We start from the raw sequence: 17,825 nt of genomic DNA, 5'->3' as shown, positions 1-17,825 counted from the left end.
AAAATGTAGGCATCATTTTCTCAAAATAGAGAACAATGTGTGATCTTTCACATTGGTTGAGTGCATGAAAAATACGCTGCAGCCCAGTGAATGTCAGTTCTTAATTATGCGTACCATCATGATTAGTTAGGATTCATCAGTTTCACTAAAAACAACAACAATGGAACAACTAAACATTTCTGGACCAACTAGGCCAAACCACACTTAAAGACCCTAGTAGCTTATGTGCTGTCTAAACTGACCAACCATATTAGGGCAACTGATCTTACTCCAGTAGGGAATGGGAATGAATTTCTAACTCACACCCAGAATAGATGAAAAAGAAAGCAGAATAACAACTCTAGTTCACAATTTGGTTTATACAGAAATGTAAGCTATAGTTGGTATTTTATTACATGCCAATAAACAACTTAACACCCAGCACCTCCAAGTTGTGAAGAGGTCTATGCTGCTGCTTACCAACAAAGACTTATATACAAGACTTAAAAATAAAAAGACTAGCAAAATGACAATCAAACCTGAACTCTCACTAGAAACCAAAATGACTACACTGAGGCTATTGTTCTTTGGACATATCATGAGACAAACATGACACACTGGAAAAGATGCTGCTGCTCAATAAAGTGGAAGGTAGTAGAAGAGGAAGAAGAAGACTACATTAAAGCTAGATTGACTTAATAAAGGAAGCCATGGCTCTGAACTTTCCAGACATTAGGAGGGCTGTTGATGACCATGGCTCTTAGAGGTGTCTCATTCATAAAGTTGCCATAAATCAAAACTGACTTGATAGCTAACAACAACAACAACAATAAATCAAACCTATTTTACATATATGCAATTTTAATGGATTTTAACTTTAAAAATCCTTTTTTAAAAAGCAAACATGAAAAATTGTGGCCCTAGAACATTTGCCCAGTCTTAAAAATGTCCCTCACCCCATGACACTTGTCTACCCATAGATTAAAACCTGGGAGGAGTCAGAACAGTTCTTTTTCTCACAATCAGATCCCCCCTTCACAACAATCTCACTGATTATTCTCTTTTAAAAAATGTTCATTAAAAATCAAAACCTTATTTGGATAGCACAGACTGATATGAATGCTACCTATTATAATTAGTGGCCTTTGTCCAAACAGAAGCAGATTGGAGGCAGCTGGACATGGCAGGCCTGCCAAAGAACTTGTGGCAATCAAAACACTTTGTAGCCCAGTAGCGCCTAGCCTAATTGGTCTTCAACATGAATATACTGTAACTCCTCTTTCTCCTTTCACTTCACAGGAACTTGCAAAGAGACAGCTGTATGTACTCGGTAGCAGCAAACATCTTGCAGCCACCTTGAAGATTCACATGCTTTCAAGGGACCAGGTTTGTATGCTGGCTACAACTATGTTATGTGATATATGTCATTTGAGGAGGCAGGTATGGAAAGCACATGTGTTCCCCGCCAGCAGTAGGCTGACAATACACAACTCTACCTTGTTTCCACTGGCTGATCACTGTGGAAGCCCTGAATGGTGGTTTGGAGATAGTTTGGGGTGGGTGATGGGAAAGAGACTGAAAATCCAGGCAAGATGGATGTATTTTAGGTCATGAAAAGTCATAATCTGGATGGAGGGTTGCATCTGGTTCTGGAAGGGATTCCACACTCTCTGAAAAACCAGGTTTTCAATAGGGTATTTATCCAGGACTCAAAGATGCCTGTGGAGGCATAGATGGAATTGGTAGTCAGGAATGACGTTCATCAGGCCCAGTTTATCACTAATTGCAGGCAAGGGCAAACCTCCTCTGAACAAAATCTAAGAAAACCCTGGGACAGGTCTACCCTAGGGCTGCAATAAGTTGGAAATGACTTGAAGGCAGAAACAACAACAACAGGAAACTTTATCTAGAGAAAACAAATACTACCAGAGCATGTAACATGTGGTTATATCTAGATAACAGTGTGGCAATATACTCAGTGTGGCGATGCTTCTGAAGAGTGTGTGAAAACTTCAACTAGAACAGAATACAGCTGTTCTGATGCACATAGGGCCCAAAATATCATTTCTAGTGTATTGTACCTGTTGTACTGGTTTTATTTATTTTCGGAACAATTTTTTGAACCATTTATTCATTTAAAATAAATCTAATTGCCTTTAAAGCCCTAAATGGTTTGGGAGCAGAGGGCTAGAAGTCCCAACTACACTGATACATGAATCTGCCCAGGCCCCTTGCGGCAGAAACCCTTGCCCTATAAGGCCATAAGAGACAGGGTATTTCTGGGGGTGGCCCATGTGTGTAGAACTCCTTCCTGAGATATACATGCTTGAGAGATATTTGTGCAACTTCTTTTCTAGGTACCATATATACTTGTCTATAAGTCGAGAAATTTATGTCCAAAAATTGACCCCAAAATCCCAGGATGACTTATTTACAGATCAGTATGATAAAGTGATAGCAGTTCTTTCAGATTTCCCCATGCAGTTGGCAGAGCAGTTTTTTTCTCTCTTGCGCCAAGCAGACAGACTCCTGGGTGACTGATTGCTTTTAAACAAAGTGTCCCTCTCCCATCCACTGTCTGAATTGTGAAGGATGAAAGAAAAGCTGAAATGATGAAGCAAAAAGCAACCATTAGATTCTCTCTCACACTGAAGGAGTCTCTGAGTTTTACCCTCGACCTATCCACGAGTCATGGCAAAATCTTTCACATCAAATACATTGCAAATACAATAAAGCTCTGATACATAAAGGTAAGATAAGAGAATTGTTGAGAAAATTCAATAGTTCTGGGAATAGGAAAGAAGTAAAAACAAAAGGGTGTGGGGTGGTACATCAATGGGGTGCAGCTTTCTGAGGTCTTATGGCAAGAAATGCCTCTCCTGGGAGTTGCACGCCTCTGGTCTATATGGTCAGAATCAACATCTAGGGCCCATTCATACTACATACTCCAAATCCCAGGATTCCATAGTACTGGACCACGGTAGTTAAATCGTAGCACAATAATTGCATAGTGTAAATGGGCCTCTTACCTAAAATGTTTCAACTTCTCACTGAGGCCCATTCTTTCCATAGCATAGCACAGACCTTGTACCAGCTATTGTTCACCTTAATTATGGGAGTATCCTTCTAATGGAGTTACACACACACACACACACACACACACACATTCTCTCTCTTACCTAGGAGTTTATCACACAGGAGGATTTTCTCTTAATTTCGAATGAAAGGAAAGTGGGGCCAGAATGCATTCACGTGAATTCACTAGTTCAGCGAATTTACGTGAATGCGAACTGAGTTCGAACTGACTTCCCATTGCCCAAAAATAGCATGCCATTGCCCGAATCTGCATGTGGTAGTCTATCACGCAATAACGTGAAACCCCATGATTGCGCTTGGACTGACTTCCCATTGCCCAAATTTGCGTATGGCAGTCTATCACGCAATAACGTGAAACCCCATGTTTGCGTTCGGATTGCCATTGGATTATACTTCCAATTTCCATTGTCTGATAAACTCTGTAATATTATTGTAAAAGAAAAATGTATTTTTTGTTATTATAGTTGTTTTTTGTGGAGGAAGAGAACAAAGTACACCATTCATATTGATACGTATCTACTTATCACCATGAGTAAACTGTCTGGGATATGAGTTATTGGTTTTTCTGTTAAGTGAAAGATGCTCTGTAAAGTTGTCATTGACACATGCTGTGCACTATGTTATGAAAAGAGAAAAAGCTGTTTACGTGAGCTCATTTTCACCTAAACATTATATGCAAGCAATTTTGGCATAGCTGTAATGATAAACTGATATACTATCAAGCAAGAATCCACACGTCTCCAGTGTTTTCTCTTCAAAATCCTTTGTTGTTGTTACCATGGCTGAAAAATGAAAATCTGTCATGACTGATGTAAAGATCGTTTTAAACGATCTTACCAGCAGCTTTTTCACATTTCTTCCATTAAATTGTACACTTATGAATAAATCCTTAAAGTTTAGCTGAGAATACATTCTATTTAACTTCCACAGTCGGACTTATATTTGAGTAAACATGTATAGGATTCTCTTTTCAGAATGCATATTCATAGCAGAAATTGATCATTATTTAAGCCATTAAAATGCAAGAGGACTACCTTACAATTGAATGCAATAACCTTCCAAAACATTCACCATCCGTCTGTTAAAATCTCTTTTTTATGCTTTCCATTTTCTGAGTTGCTTTCAGTTTTTTAAAAAATGTTTTTCAGATTTTTTTAATACATATAATTTAGGGAAGTATGGGAGTGTTAAAAAAACCTTGGGCAACCACTTCCCCCAACCCAGATGTCATTTTATTTGTTGTTGTTGTATGCTTTCAAGTCATTTCTGACTTACAGCAATCCTATTATGTGGTTTTCTTGACAGGTTTTGTTCAGTGGGGAGTTTGCCATTGCCATCCTGTGAGGCCGAGAGAGGGTCGCAGGGTCACCCAGTGAGTTTACATGGCCAAGACACGATTCAAACCCTGGTCTCCAGAGTCATAGTCCAAGGTTCAAACCATGCTGGCTATTACTTTAAAATATATATACTCAAGACTTGATATTAATGGGGATCACCATTTAGAACCAATCTATGCACGTTTCACTCAGGTATTTCCAGTTACTAAAATATCATCTACAGAAATGCAGTCTACAAGCATAATTATAAACTGGCTCTACAAAAAAACATCCACATATTACAAGTTCATAAAGTTGGTAAAAACCTGCCAGCTGATATAGTTTTGGCTTGATTTTTTTTTAAGTTCACCTTTTAAACAGATTTTCTATCTACTTCACTCAGTAGTGAAGCTACAGTAAATGTTTATTTACAAAAATGTTCTAAATCAGGGGATGGCAATCTAGATCAGAGCTTATAAAAGTTACTTTTTTTCAGATTCAGAATCCCCTTCCAGTGGGAATGCTGGCTGAGAGCTTCAAGACTCGTAGTCCAAAAAAGTAACTTTTACAAACTTTGCTGAGGTCCACATGTAAACCTTGGGCTAGCACCAAAAGCCCTTTGCAAGCAAACATTTATAGATCTCTTGTCAGAGAAATTGGAATCTACTGTACTTTGACAATCTATCAACTAGGGAGGGAGGGGAAATTATGCTTGTTTCATGACTTTCCTTATTTATTTATTTTCACTATTTTGCACAACTCCAGAGCTTTGCTACTATAATTTGATTAGAAATGGGGGGTGGATGGGTAATCAGGCTACTTGGGTAGGAAGAAGGAGAGTGACTGCTGATAATGTGACTGTCCCAGGAGTGACATTTTTCATCTGAGGACTTGCACTATTGACTGCTCAGTGACAGATATCCCATGTCAATGAAAAGGGGCATCCTAATTGTGGTTCGGAGATGCAGCAGCTCCAGGTTGGAGGTGGTAATACACAATAAGTGTCACCAAAGATGCTTCCCCCCCCCTCCCGCCCCAAATCTAATTGTGGCTAAGAGCTGAGTGTAGTAATTTCATCAGTGTGCCCAACAGGTTCAAAATCAGTAGCTGGAATACAATTCCTACACATCTGCTGCTCTTTGTAGATGGTAACTCAGGAGGCATTGTGACATGGTTTTAAAAGAGACTCATGCTTCCTGGAGGCTTCTGGAAGAGCAATTCTTCTCTTGAACAAGGTATGTTGCTTCCTTGAGTGTTAAAATGTGGCTCATTTAACCGCTGCCCCACTACAACGTGACAGTGTGTTGCACAGTTCAGTGACAGGAACAGCTCCAGTGGTACCAAAAATACCCAGTGGATTTACATGCAGCCTGTATTCTACTCATCCATGTCCTAAAGAGAAGAACATTACTGTGTAGAGGGACTTTCTCCCAGATTGCCATATTTTGCCAGATTCTTCCACCCTGGTAACGCTGTGGAGGTAGAGGAAAATAGAGATTATATCAGAAGGTGACTGGATGTCTGAACATAGAAACCAGCCAGCCAAAACAAGCAACATTTTAGTCCATTGGAAGCAGTAGTGTTTAATTAGCCAGAGGCAAGTTGGAGCTGCATTGCCACAGGCTGGGCTCACAGTATGACTGCCAACATTGCAGCTGAATTCTTGACAAGTGTAGCCCATGCTGTGCATTCTTCCATAGCAAGCTCTGCCACAGAGCAGTGTGCCTAAAAACCATTCCAAGCTGATGAAAGTGAAGCTGCCCAAGGCTCAAACTGTGTTGTCTATAGGTTGTTTATGTGAGACACTATGGATCTCTAAGCTGCAAACATCAACAAATGATGGAGGTAGGAAATATGGGAAAAACACTACCTCTGGGGGAAAAAAGACTGCTTAGAAGAAGGCACCGCAATCTTAAAACCCTTAGCAAAGAAAACGTAACACACACAAAAAGGCAATCTTGCCACCTCTAGTCCACTCAACTTTGCTTAGACATTTCAGTTCAGCATGTTTGACAGAGGCAATTACGTATACAGCTTATCTGAAATGCTTGGGGCCATATGTGTTTGGGATTTTGGAATATTTGCATATACATAATAAGGTATCTTAGAGATGGGACCCAAGTCTAAACATGAAATTCATTTATGTTTCATATATACCTTATAAACATAGCCCGAAGGAAATTTTATACCTAATATTTTAAATGGTTTTATGCATGAAACAAAAGTTGGTGTACACTGAATCATCAAAAAGCAAAGGTGTCACTAACTCAGCCACCCATGTGGACAATTTTGCAATATTTTGGATTTTGGAATTCTGGATAAGGGATTATCAACCTGTACTGTTTAGAATGGAAAGAACATTTACAGTGGTATACAGATAGCATTTTCCCCAGCTATACTTTAATGTAGTGCTGGTGAGAGATAAACTAGGGGAATGCAAAAGACCCAGACATCTACTTTAACCCACCAGAATATCACTCTTTTATATGATTACCATATTTGGTTGCATTTCATGAGCTTGCTACTTAAGCATGAAAGATGGTTATCCATCTACATCAGAAGTAAGTAACAGGTGGTCTTCCTGAAGCTGTTGAACTTCAATTCCCACCAGCATGCCAATGGTAATGGATGATGGGTTTTGCAGCACCATGTGTAGACAGTTATCCATTCTTCACCCCCGGTCTAGACTGAGCTGGAGGGTGTTCTCATGCCTGTCTGCAGTATCCCTGCAGTTTATCTCTTATGTGTCATGTAGTGTCCATCTACACTCCAATCTCCGACTTCTTCCTTCATTCTTCTATTCCTTCTCCACTCCTATAACTACTCTCTCGTCTCCCAACTACTCTGAATTCTGTGCAACAAAACTGTGTGAAACAGGCAGGTTAGAAATGCAGATGACCTATTGAAAATAGATCCTGGGCTTGGAATGCAGTTTATTTCACCATTTTTCCTCTGTCAACATTTTAAGAAAATATGTTGGTAATGGGGGGTGGGGGCAGGGAAGGAGACTGATATGGAAAAGCTACACAGAAGAGATTCACTTATGCTTATATTCATCACATGTGCTTTCCAGCATGGTGCCACTCTGTATATATAACTGAGCCATTCCACATCAAACATCAGTGAGAGAGAGAGAGAGAGAGAGAGAGAGAGAGAGAGAGAGAATTCTTAGTAAGGAAAAAGAATAAGGGGACAAAGGAAGAGCAAGGAAACAGATACTGAATTAAAATTCCTCTCTTAATTGGAAACAGCACATGAAACTGGATATAACACTTAAGAAGTCATTGCATGAAAGCCACATTGTTCTCCTGAAATGAGCAGAACTGATCAAGGATCACTGCATACATATTTTCTCCACAAATATGGGATAGATTTGACATACATTGGTCATGAATAACTGCTACATGCATTACTCTTACATGGCATGACAATCCCATGAGAAGCCACAATTGGACACAGAAGCAACAATCTATATGGGAACTTTTTTTTAAAATGAGAGCTCACATTAAAGTGAGCTAAGCTGCAGCAATCACACAAGATGAAACTGAAAGCTTAGAGCAACAACAACTAGTGAGAAATATATTGTTGATTCAGTAATCAATATTTGCAGCAGGCACCCATTCTAGTCTGAAATATGGCTGTTTTTATAGCACATTTTAGATGGAACTTTGGTATTTTATCCACGAGATAACAGTCTGTTTTCTATTGAATTTTCTCAACAATTCTCTTATCTTACCTTTATGTATCAGAGCTTTATTGTATTTGCAGTGTATTTGATGTGAAAGACATCAACTGCTTTGACAGGTCTTTTTGGTTTAACGACTCAGTTGTTATTCGGGTTATAAGAAGTCAGAATACATACAAATTAAGGAACAGATCAATGCTTGTTTTCTCACAGCATTGTGAGAAAAGGGAAGAAACATGGCTACAGGTCCACCATCCTTTTTTGTTACATTAAAACTGTATGTCTAATCTCTTTAAGACCTAGTCGCAAGACCCAGCTCATCAGTTACCTGCCTAGAGTAATAACTGCTAACTCCTGCATTTGATTTATAAAATCTGCTTCTCTAAATCTGGAATGCAAAACTGCATACCCCCAGGGACACAGATGACCATCACACCTGTCATACACACCAAATTCTATGGTATTTAAAAAAACAAAACACATCTTTTAAAATAGGCAAAATAACCCCTATACCCTCTGGGGAGCATGGGGAACACTCCTGTGGTGTTTCCCACTCCCTATGCTGTTTTAAGATGAGGAGATTTTAATTTTTAAAAAACTACAAACTAAGCCAGAAACCAGCCAATCAGTCTGATTTCAATATCAGAAAAATATTAGAATGAATTATAAAGGAATATGTCTGTAAGTATCTTTAGCACAATGCAGTGATCAGTAGGAGCCAGCATGGGTTTGTCAAGAACAAATCCTGCAAAAGTAATCTTATATCTTTTTTCCATCAGGCCACTAGCTTAGTAGATGGTGGGAATGCTGTGGATATCATTTATCTAGATTTCAGAAAAGCATTTGATAAAGTCCCCCATAATAGTTACATTTGCAAACTTATTGAATATGGAATAGATGGAAATACGATCAGATGGATCCATAACTGTTTGGAAAACTGCTCAAAGGGTTGTCAGCAATAGCTGCACTTTAACCTGGAAGGAGGTCTGGAGTATAGTGCTTCAGGGTTCCATCCTAGGGCCATTACTTTCAACATTTTAATCAATGACTTAGATGACAGGGTGAGGGTAATCCTATCAAGTTTGTAGATGACACAAAATGGGAGGGGTGACTAACACACTGGAAGACTGGAACAGAATTCAAAAGGACATTGATAAACTAAAAAATTGGGCAGAAATTAATAAAATGAAATTCAATAAAGACAAATGCAAAATTCTAAATTTAGTTCACAAAAACCAAAATGCATGGAGGATATCCGGCTCAGTACTACTATATGAGAAAAGGACCTTGGGATTATTATTGATCATAAATTGAATATGAGCCAGCAGTGTGATGTTGCACCATAAAGGTGAACACTATTTTAGCCTGCGTTAGCAGAAGGATAATAATAATAATAATAATAATAATAATAATAATAATAATAATAATATTTGGGGGTTTTGTGTGTGAGAGTTTTCTTTAAAAATTATAAATATACTCAGCTCTTTTTAGATCAAGGGAACTAATAGTCCCACTACATTGTTTGCTGGTCAGACCTCATCTGGAGTATGGCATTCAGTTCTGTGACTCATTTCAAGAAGGATACAGACAAATCGGAGTGGGTTCAGAGGAAGACAACAAAGGGCCAAAACAGACTGCAGAAGTAATCCAGTTTGGGATGACTTTTACTGCCTTGGCTCAATGTTAGGGAATTCTGGGAACTATAGTTTTGTGAGATATTGAGCCTTACCTGTTAGAGAGCTCTGGTACCACAACAAACTACGGCTCTGTACAGCCCTGTACGGCCTTGCTTTAAATATTGTTGAAGTAACTCATCATTCTCAAAAGAATGTTGGGTCTGACTCTTCATTTCACATCTTGCTGTGCTTCTCAATTCTCTCTCTGAACAGCCTTTCTTCTATTTCACTGGACTAGAGGCCAATTAACTCATATATACTCACTTCAAGATTTCAAAGCAAGATGAAAGACTCAGTGTCCTTCTTTTAGAATGTTTAGATAAAGTAGAATCATAGAATCGTAAAGGTGGAAGAGACCGCAAGGGCCATCCAGTCCAACCCCCTGCCATGCAAGTAAACAACACCAAAGCCTCCTTTCACTCACTGTTCAACCAGAGTGAGACCTTTAGTTAGTCCTCCCATTCAGCATTTGGGTTTTTGTTTTTCTAAAACAACTGCACTTGAATGCTGAGCTGCCAACATAAGGTTTGTGGACCCGGCTATTGGAAGGAGGCTTTGTTTGTCTTTACATGGACACAGAGTACAGGTTGGAATGGAAAAAGCCACAACTTTACTGGTTACAAACAAAGAGGCTTGGCTTAACTTGGGTCTGGATCCATATAGTTTGGATTACTGTAACATACTCTATGCAGGGCTGCCTTTGGAAACTGTCTGGAAATTTCATCATGTCTAAAATGCCCCAGATACATTGCTGATCGGGGCTGGTTACAGTGCCAAATTTTCAATGGTTCCCTTCTTGAAAAAGCTTTACTGGTTACTGGTTCATTTCCAGCACAATCCGAAGTGCTGGTCATAATCTATAAAAACCTACTCCGCTTATGATAAATCCAGACTATATGAAAGCTCACATCTCCCTATATAAACTTGTCTGGGTATTATGATCTTTGGAGTAGCACTTTGTCTTCATCCCACCACCCACCCATGCTTGTCTGGTGGGACCACAGGAGACAGCTTTCTTGGCAACTGCTCCCAGGCTATGGAAATTCCTCCCAAGGGAGGTTCATTTGGTTTCTATATGCTGTCAGGAAAACCCTATTGGTAACTCCCCCTGGAGGTCATGATGACGAAACTGAGGCTTTTGTACTTCAGCCATATCATGAGAAGACATGACTCACTAGAAAAGACAATAATGCTAGGAAGTGAGAAAGGGTAGAAAAAGAGGAAGAACACTTACTAAATGGATAGGCTTAATCAAGGAGACCATGACCCTGAGCCTGCATGATTTGAGCAGAGCTGGGGGCTTGGAGATGTTTCGTTCACAGGGTTGCTATGAGTCAAAGTATTAAAAGAGCTGGCTAATGTAATATCAGAGCCAGTGGCAATAATCTTTGAGAACTCCTGGAGAACAGGAGAAGTGCCAGCAGACTGGAGGAGGGCAAACGTTGTCCCCATCTTCAAAAAGGGAAAAAAGAGGATCCCAACAATTATCGTCCAGTTAATCTGACATCAAAATCAGGAAAGATACTAGACCAGATCATTAAACAGAGAGTCTGTGAACATCTAGAAAGCAACGCCATAATCACAAAAAGTCAACATGGATTTCAGAGAAACAAGTCATGCCAGACAAATCTAATCTCTTTTTTTGATAAAATTACCAGCTTGGTAGATGAAGGGAATGCTGTGAATATGATATATCTCGAATGCTGTGGATATAGTATATCTCGAATGCTGTGGATATAGTACATCTTTGACAAGGTTCCCCATGACATTCTTGCAAACAAGCTTGTAAAATGCAGGCTAGACAAGGTAACTATTAGATGGATTTGTAATTGGTTGTCCAGCCGAACCCAAAGGGTGTTCAACAATGGCTCCTTTTCATCCTGGAGAGAAGTGACCAGTGGGGTCCCACAGGGCTCTGTCCTGGGCCCAGTGCAAATCAACATCTTTATCAATGACTTGGATGACAGAATTGGGGGCATACTTATCAAATTTGCAGACGACACCAAATTAGGAGGAACAGCTAATACTCCAGAGGACAGGATCAAAATTCAAAATGACCTGAATAGACTATAAAGTTGGGCCAAACCTAACACAATGAATTTCAACAGGGAGAAATATAAGGTACTGCACTTAGGGCGGAAAAATAAAATGCACAGATATAGGATGGGGGACACCTGGCTGAACGAGACTATGTGTGAAAGAGATCTGGCAGTCCAAGTAGACCACAAGTTGAACATGAGTCAACAGTGCAATGCGGCAGCTAACAAGGCCAATGTGATTTTAGGCTGCATCAATAAAAGTACAGTATAGTGTCTAGATCAAGGGAAGTAATAGTGCCACTCTATTCTGCTCTGGTCAGACCCCACCTGGAATACTGTGTCCAGTTCTGGGCACCACAATTAAAAAAGGACATTGAGAAACTGGAGCGTGTCCAAAGGAGGGCGACTAAAATGGTGAAGGGTCTGGAAACCATGTCCTATGAGGAATGACTTAGGGAGCTGGGGATGTTTAGCCTGGAGAAGGGAAGGTTAAGAGGTGATATGATAGCCCTGTTTAAATACTTGAAGGGATGTCATATTGAGGAGTGAGCTTAGCTTGTTTTCTGCTGCTCCAGAGACTAGGACCTGGAGCAATGGATGCAAGCTCCAGGAAAAGAGATTCCACCTCAACATTAGAAGGAACTTCCTGACAGTAAGGGCTGTTCAACAGTGGAACAAACTCCCTCAGAGTGCAGTAGAGTGTCCTTCCTTAGAGGTCTTTAAACAGAGTCTGGATGGTCATCTGTCGGGGATGCTTTGATTGAGAGTTCCTGCATGGTAGGGGTTGGACTGGATGACCCTTGTGGTCTCTTCCAATTCTATGATTCTAAAGTCAACTCAAGGGCAGATAACAACAACAATCACAACAACTGAAGAAATAAATGTTGAACATATTCCCTCTGCAAGGCTTACTGAGCAAACATAGCTAAAGGCAAAGGTGACAACTTCATACAAAGAGAGCAATCTCCACGCAGAGGGCGAAATCCACAGAATTTAAAATGGTACATATAATTGCTCTGTGTATTTCAATCACATCTCTACCTTTTCTCTTCTAAAATGCTGTTGTAACCATTCCTCAATGGGTAACTTAACTGAAGCCTTTTGATCATTTGGAATGTCCTCTTCTGTACCCTTTTTAAGCTCAACAATGTATTTTTGGAAGTGCAGTATACAGGACTGTGCTCAGTTCTGATACATAGTCTGGAATTACTAGGGCGGGTTACACACCGCCACTTCCGACGCACTCTGTGCGTGCTAGGGTTACGAAGGGGCGTCCTAGGGTTAGGAAGAGTTGCCCCTTCCTAACCCGCCCCGGCCCCAACACACGCAGAGCACGTCGTAAATGGTGGCACCCATCCACATGGGCGCCGCCATTTTGACGTCTTGGACGCTGTGCGTCCAGACGTGTCGCGGCGGAAGTGACGCCGCGAGGGCGCGCTCCGCCCCTTGTGGCGCCACTTCTGCGTTTTGAAAAGGAGCACCATTTCGGCGCTCCTTTTTCGCTGCGGAGGGAAGCCTCGCAGTCTGGCTGCTGGGGCTTCCCTCCGCAGCGAATGGCGGCAGGGGGAAAACGGCCCCTAGAGGGCCATCTGTAACCCGCCTAAGACTCACATTAGCATCCAGAGCCTGAATTACACCTTAGAAAGATCAGGTACAAGTTAACACTGCAGACGTCACAGAGTAAGTTCATTCCACTCATATCTGGAAGCCAAAATGGTATAAACAGCCAAGAACGTTTGCCACAGAGTATTTATTTGTTGGTCACTATCCCAATGTGGGCCTAACTCTGTTGGAACTTCAACAGTTAAAGAGAGTGTGCAGAACAGTTTTGGATTTTTCACCAGCACAGGAGAGGGACATAATTCAAAATACACAACCAGACAAAGATGTCTCTTTCAGCAAACCAGTCCAGATAACATTTTATTAACCAAAAAAGATCTCTTGACATTTACACTTGACAGTTGGTCTGCATTGCTAACTTGCCTTATAGTTGGGTTATACAACTATATGTTGAAAAAAATAGTATGATTCAGGAAATAGGCATTAGTGCTGGACTAGCAGACATCTTCGAGATCCTAGCTGTTGGAAACAGTGCAGCCCACTGTAAATGTGGAACCAGCCACCAGTCCACAGACAGCTAGCCTGTTTTGTCCTAGCTCTTCCCCTGCATGTCCTTATGTAACTGGAAGAATTCAATTTCATCAATCCATGAATGTGTTCAGCCACAATGCGATGAACAAGCAGTGATATAAAAGCATCACACCAGTTGAACAAAAATCACATAAATTTTCAATTAAACAGATGGAAAACAAGCACCAATTTGTTATACTTATTTAAACACTTGTTCAGAGGACTGATTGTCTTCTCTGCTGGTGATCATGAAACCTGCTTTTAGTCTCTGTGGTATCTCATGCTTGGCATTGCACAGAATCACCTTGGAGCCAATTTATGGGAGGAAGGTGGGATGTACAGCATATTGACCAAACAGTTTTTGGTCAGACATTGCTCTTACATACACACAAATTCATGCTGTGTTCAAGTCCTAATTGTGTTTCTGTTCTTCTAATTACAGCTACCCCTGAGAACAGTGAAAAGGACCAGCTCTTAAAGATTTTGTGAACTATAAGAGTCTAACTGCCTAAGAACGTCACCATCTTTTCAAGGCAGAAACAGATTAAAAATTATTTTCTTCTCTGTGATGTACCAATTGCAATTGATTTCTCTACTGTTCTTTAAAACGAAGTGGCAAAAGAAATAGCAAAAATGTTAGCAATAAAATACTAATGAAAGTGTCTGTGCTCAAAGGTGGGTATGGTGTTGTGGAATTCTGCTAAATGAGAAAACCTTCATGCCATCACTAAGTTCTTGATTTTTCAGTCATTTTGTGATTACCCATCTTCCTTTAAAATACTGTAGTTGGAGACTGGGCTCCTGAGCAATGCTGTGATGAGAAAATGGTTTTCATACAAAGAAGTACCAGATTCGATACCTGCCATTTTCAATGAACTGGTCTCACAACAAGCAATTAGAAGGAGTATCCCAGCAAGAAATGGGCACATGAGATCTTGCGTTGCCTCAGTCCCTACAGAATGCCAATCAGAGTAGAAAGTCGCTAAAGGTTTTTGACCCACGGATATATTAGGAATTTTGAGACAGTGTTGTGGAAACAGTCACAAAATGGCTACCCTGGAATGTGGGCTTGTCATGCATCAACTAGCTCCTAGGGTGCATATGATTAGTCTGTAAGCATGCATGCATCTACCTAGCTTCCCATCTTCCTTCCTAAATATTTTTAGAGGGCAATTTTCTTCTTTCTCTCCCAGTCACTGTATTCTTGAATATCTCATGCTCTCCAATTGTCCCAATCAGGGACAGTTCCAATTAATCTCCTACCATCCTATTTTTCAGCTGCTTTTAAAATGTCGAAGTTTCTCTCTCTTCTTTCCCCACTTTCTTCCTTTATCATCAGCTTACTTCAATTGCTGCAAATTGAGTTCAAAGTACAAAAGTAGTTTGCGCTCAGTTAACTCAGCAGAGGGAAAAGGAGAGGTTCATGCCTTCTTCCCCTATAGATTCAGAAAAAGGAAACTTTCCTAGTAAGTGTGATTTTCTTCAATAATTTTTGTCATCTTGACCATATTCTGATGTTGATTGGCCACATATATCCTGGTTTTCATCTGTGAAATGTTGGAGGGTATGCAACAATCACAACCTGGATACACAGTTATGAGAGGATGAAAGTGGTAACAATCCTCCCATTTCTGCTTTGTGCTGTTTTAGCCTGACAATAGCAGTTCAGGTTTGCTACTTTGCAAAGCAGCTTGCGCTGAGAGAGGAAACTAGAATGCCTTACTAACTTAGATCATTTTCTTCTCATTTCAGAAGAGGAATTGCTGGAGGTGGAAGAAATAAAGAAGCCTTGTGAGCACCAAGAAAGCCTTCAAAAATACCAATGCACCTGTACTATAATAGGGAACCAGCCTAGAGGAACCAGAGCATCATTACAAGCAAACTTTTAATACATTGCTTTCTGGGGAACAACAATACATTATTCTTTTTTTAAAAATCATAATATTGTTATATTATACACTGTAAGAAGTAATGTTTGCTCACTACTCCTAAAGCACATTTGAGAGGTTTATACTTGTAAAGTGTAATGTTAAAAAATAAAAGTTGGCCCAACAGGATAGCATGCACAAATATGTTGCTGTATACACAATCAGGAAGAGTTCCCACAGACCCGTCTTATCATGATGTGCACACCAGACCAATGTATTTATTACAGAACCAGGGAGGGAGAAATTCAAAAACAGTCAGTTGCTTTTAAAAGAAAAAATAACATTTTCAGCTAATAGTTTTATTTGGATGCTATAAATAACTCATGGATCACGTTGCAGATAAGTTGGTGGGATAAGACTCCCATTTTTGGGTTTCTAGGCTTAGGTCAGATAATAGAACACATGGAGAAACTCCAAATGGACACATGTTTCTGTGGGCAATGGGCGGCTGCCAAAAAGGGACATTTAAATTGGTCAAACTGAAGTACATAAATCAGGGGTAGGCAACCTACGGCCCGCGGGCCAGATCCGGCCCGCCAAGGCCTTCCTGCCGGCCCCTGCGCAGTCCTGCCGCCGATTGCCGCCGATCACCCCTGTTTTTCTGCCACTCCGGGTGCCACTTTGTTTTTCAAAATGGCGGCCGAAGTCTTGCGTGACCTCAGGATGGCAAAGGTCATGCGAGACTTCGTTGCCATTTTGAAAAAACAAAATGGCGGCGCCCATCTAGGAGGCCCAGTGCAGCCTCTGGAGCACTCCAACAGGGCTCCAGGGACTGCAGTGGGCCTGCAGCAGGCTCCACCTCGCCCTCCGCCCTCCTCCCCCCTAAGAGCAGAGAAAGGAGGAGGAGGAGGCAGGAGTGCAGAGCGAGGGAGCCAGGGAGCCACAGCTACAGCGAGAGGTTGGTTCATTGGGGGAGGGGGTTAGCTGAAGCTACACCAACTACTTGTGGCTTTCTGGGTTGAAAGTGCATGCTTGCTGCCTTTAATTTTGAATTGCATTTTAGTAATTTCCATGCCTGTAACTTTATTATTATTATTATTTACTTGCCCTTGGTGTTCTTTCTGCAAAATTCCCTCTCAGCACCTTGTGCTTTTCTGGGTTGAGACAGTGCATGCTTGCTGCCTTTAATTTTGAATTGCATTTTAGTAATTTCCATGCTTATAACTTTATTATTATTATTACTATTATTTACTTGCCTTTGGTGTTCTTTCTGCAAAATTCCCTCTCAGCACCTTGTGCTTTTCTGGGTTGAGACAGTGCATGCTTGCTGACTTTAATTTTGAATTGCATTTTAGTAATTTCCATGCTTATAACTTTATTATTATTATTACTATTATTTACTTGCCCTTGGTGTTCTTTCTGCAAAATTCCCTCTCAGTACCTTGTGCTTTTCTGGGTTGAGACAGTGTGCATGCTTTCTGCCTTTTATTTTCAATTGCATTTTAGTAGTTTCCATGCTTGTAACTATTATTATTATTATTATTATTATTATTATTATTATTATTTTCACTTGCACTTAGTGTTCTATGTGCAAAATCCCCTCTCAGTGAGAAAGAGGAGGAGGTGGAGGATGAGAAAGAGGAGGAGGAGGATGAGAAAGAGGCAGAGGAGGAGAAAGAGGAGGATGAGGATGAGAAAGATGAGGAGGTGGAGTGTGACTTTCCAAAGTGTATTTCTGTGTATTTTTGGTGCATTTATTGCTGAAAGGTCTGCTGTAACAATGATAGTAGTGGTGATGATGATGATGATGCTTCGGTGGAAGCTCCACCCCTGGCATGCAGCTCCGCCCCCGGAGGGTGGAAGCTCCACCCCGTCATGCAGCTCCACCCCCAAAGGGTGGAAGCTCCACACCCCCGGCTTCGGCCCCCCCAGTTGTCTGAGGGACAGCAACCTGGCCCCCGGCTCAAAAAGGTTGCCTACCCCTGACATAAATAAATAACCTTCAAAGTCAACTGTGGGAGATTATTAACCAAAAA

General features: G+C 40.7%; 1 protein-coding gene and 1 long non-coding RNA gene across 5 annotated transcripts in view; one reads left to right on the top strand and one right to left on the bottom strand.

Moving 5' to 3' along the window:
- Window positions 1-17,825, bottom strand: part of LRRC20 (leucine rich repeat containing 20) — a 147,713-nt gene that overhangs the window by 55,807 nt on the left and 74,081 nt on the right. Inside the window, exon 5 of one of the 4 annotated variants that reach the window (XM_042456635.1) lies at window positions 5,449-5,863. The exons of 2 other annotated variants lie outside the window; for them this stretch is intronic. In XM_042456635.1, coding sequence (XP_042312569.1) covers window positions 5,799-5,863 — 65 coding nt within the window. In that variant the 3' untranslated portion in view covers window positions 5,449-5,798. Of the gene's footprint in view, window positions 1-5,448; window positions 5,864-15,288; window positions 15,685-17,825 lie in introns of those variants that run through there. One more of the 4 variants, XM_042456637.1, reaches the window with a different exon arrangement.
- On the top strand, window positions 1,286-16,304 carry LOC121924984. Its single transcript, XR_006102775.1, has 3 exons — window positions 1,286-1,365; window positions 14,364-14,596; window positions 15,674-16,304. It is a non-coding gene; the product is annotated as an uncharacterized LOC121924984 (long non-coding RNA).

The sequence above is a fragment of the Sceloporus undulatus genome, chromosome 3 (assembly GCF_019175285.1).
Source record: "Sceloporus undulatus isolate JIND9_A2432 ecotype Alabama chromosome 3, SceUnd_v1.1, whole genome shotgun sequence".
Classification (NCBI taxonomy): Eukaryota; Metazoa; Chordata; class Lepidosauria; order Squamata; family Phrynosomatidae; genus Sceloporus; species Sceloporus undulatus.
Note: the sequence above shows the minus strand (reverse complement) of the source record. Positions and strands in the feature narration are given on the sequence as shown.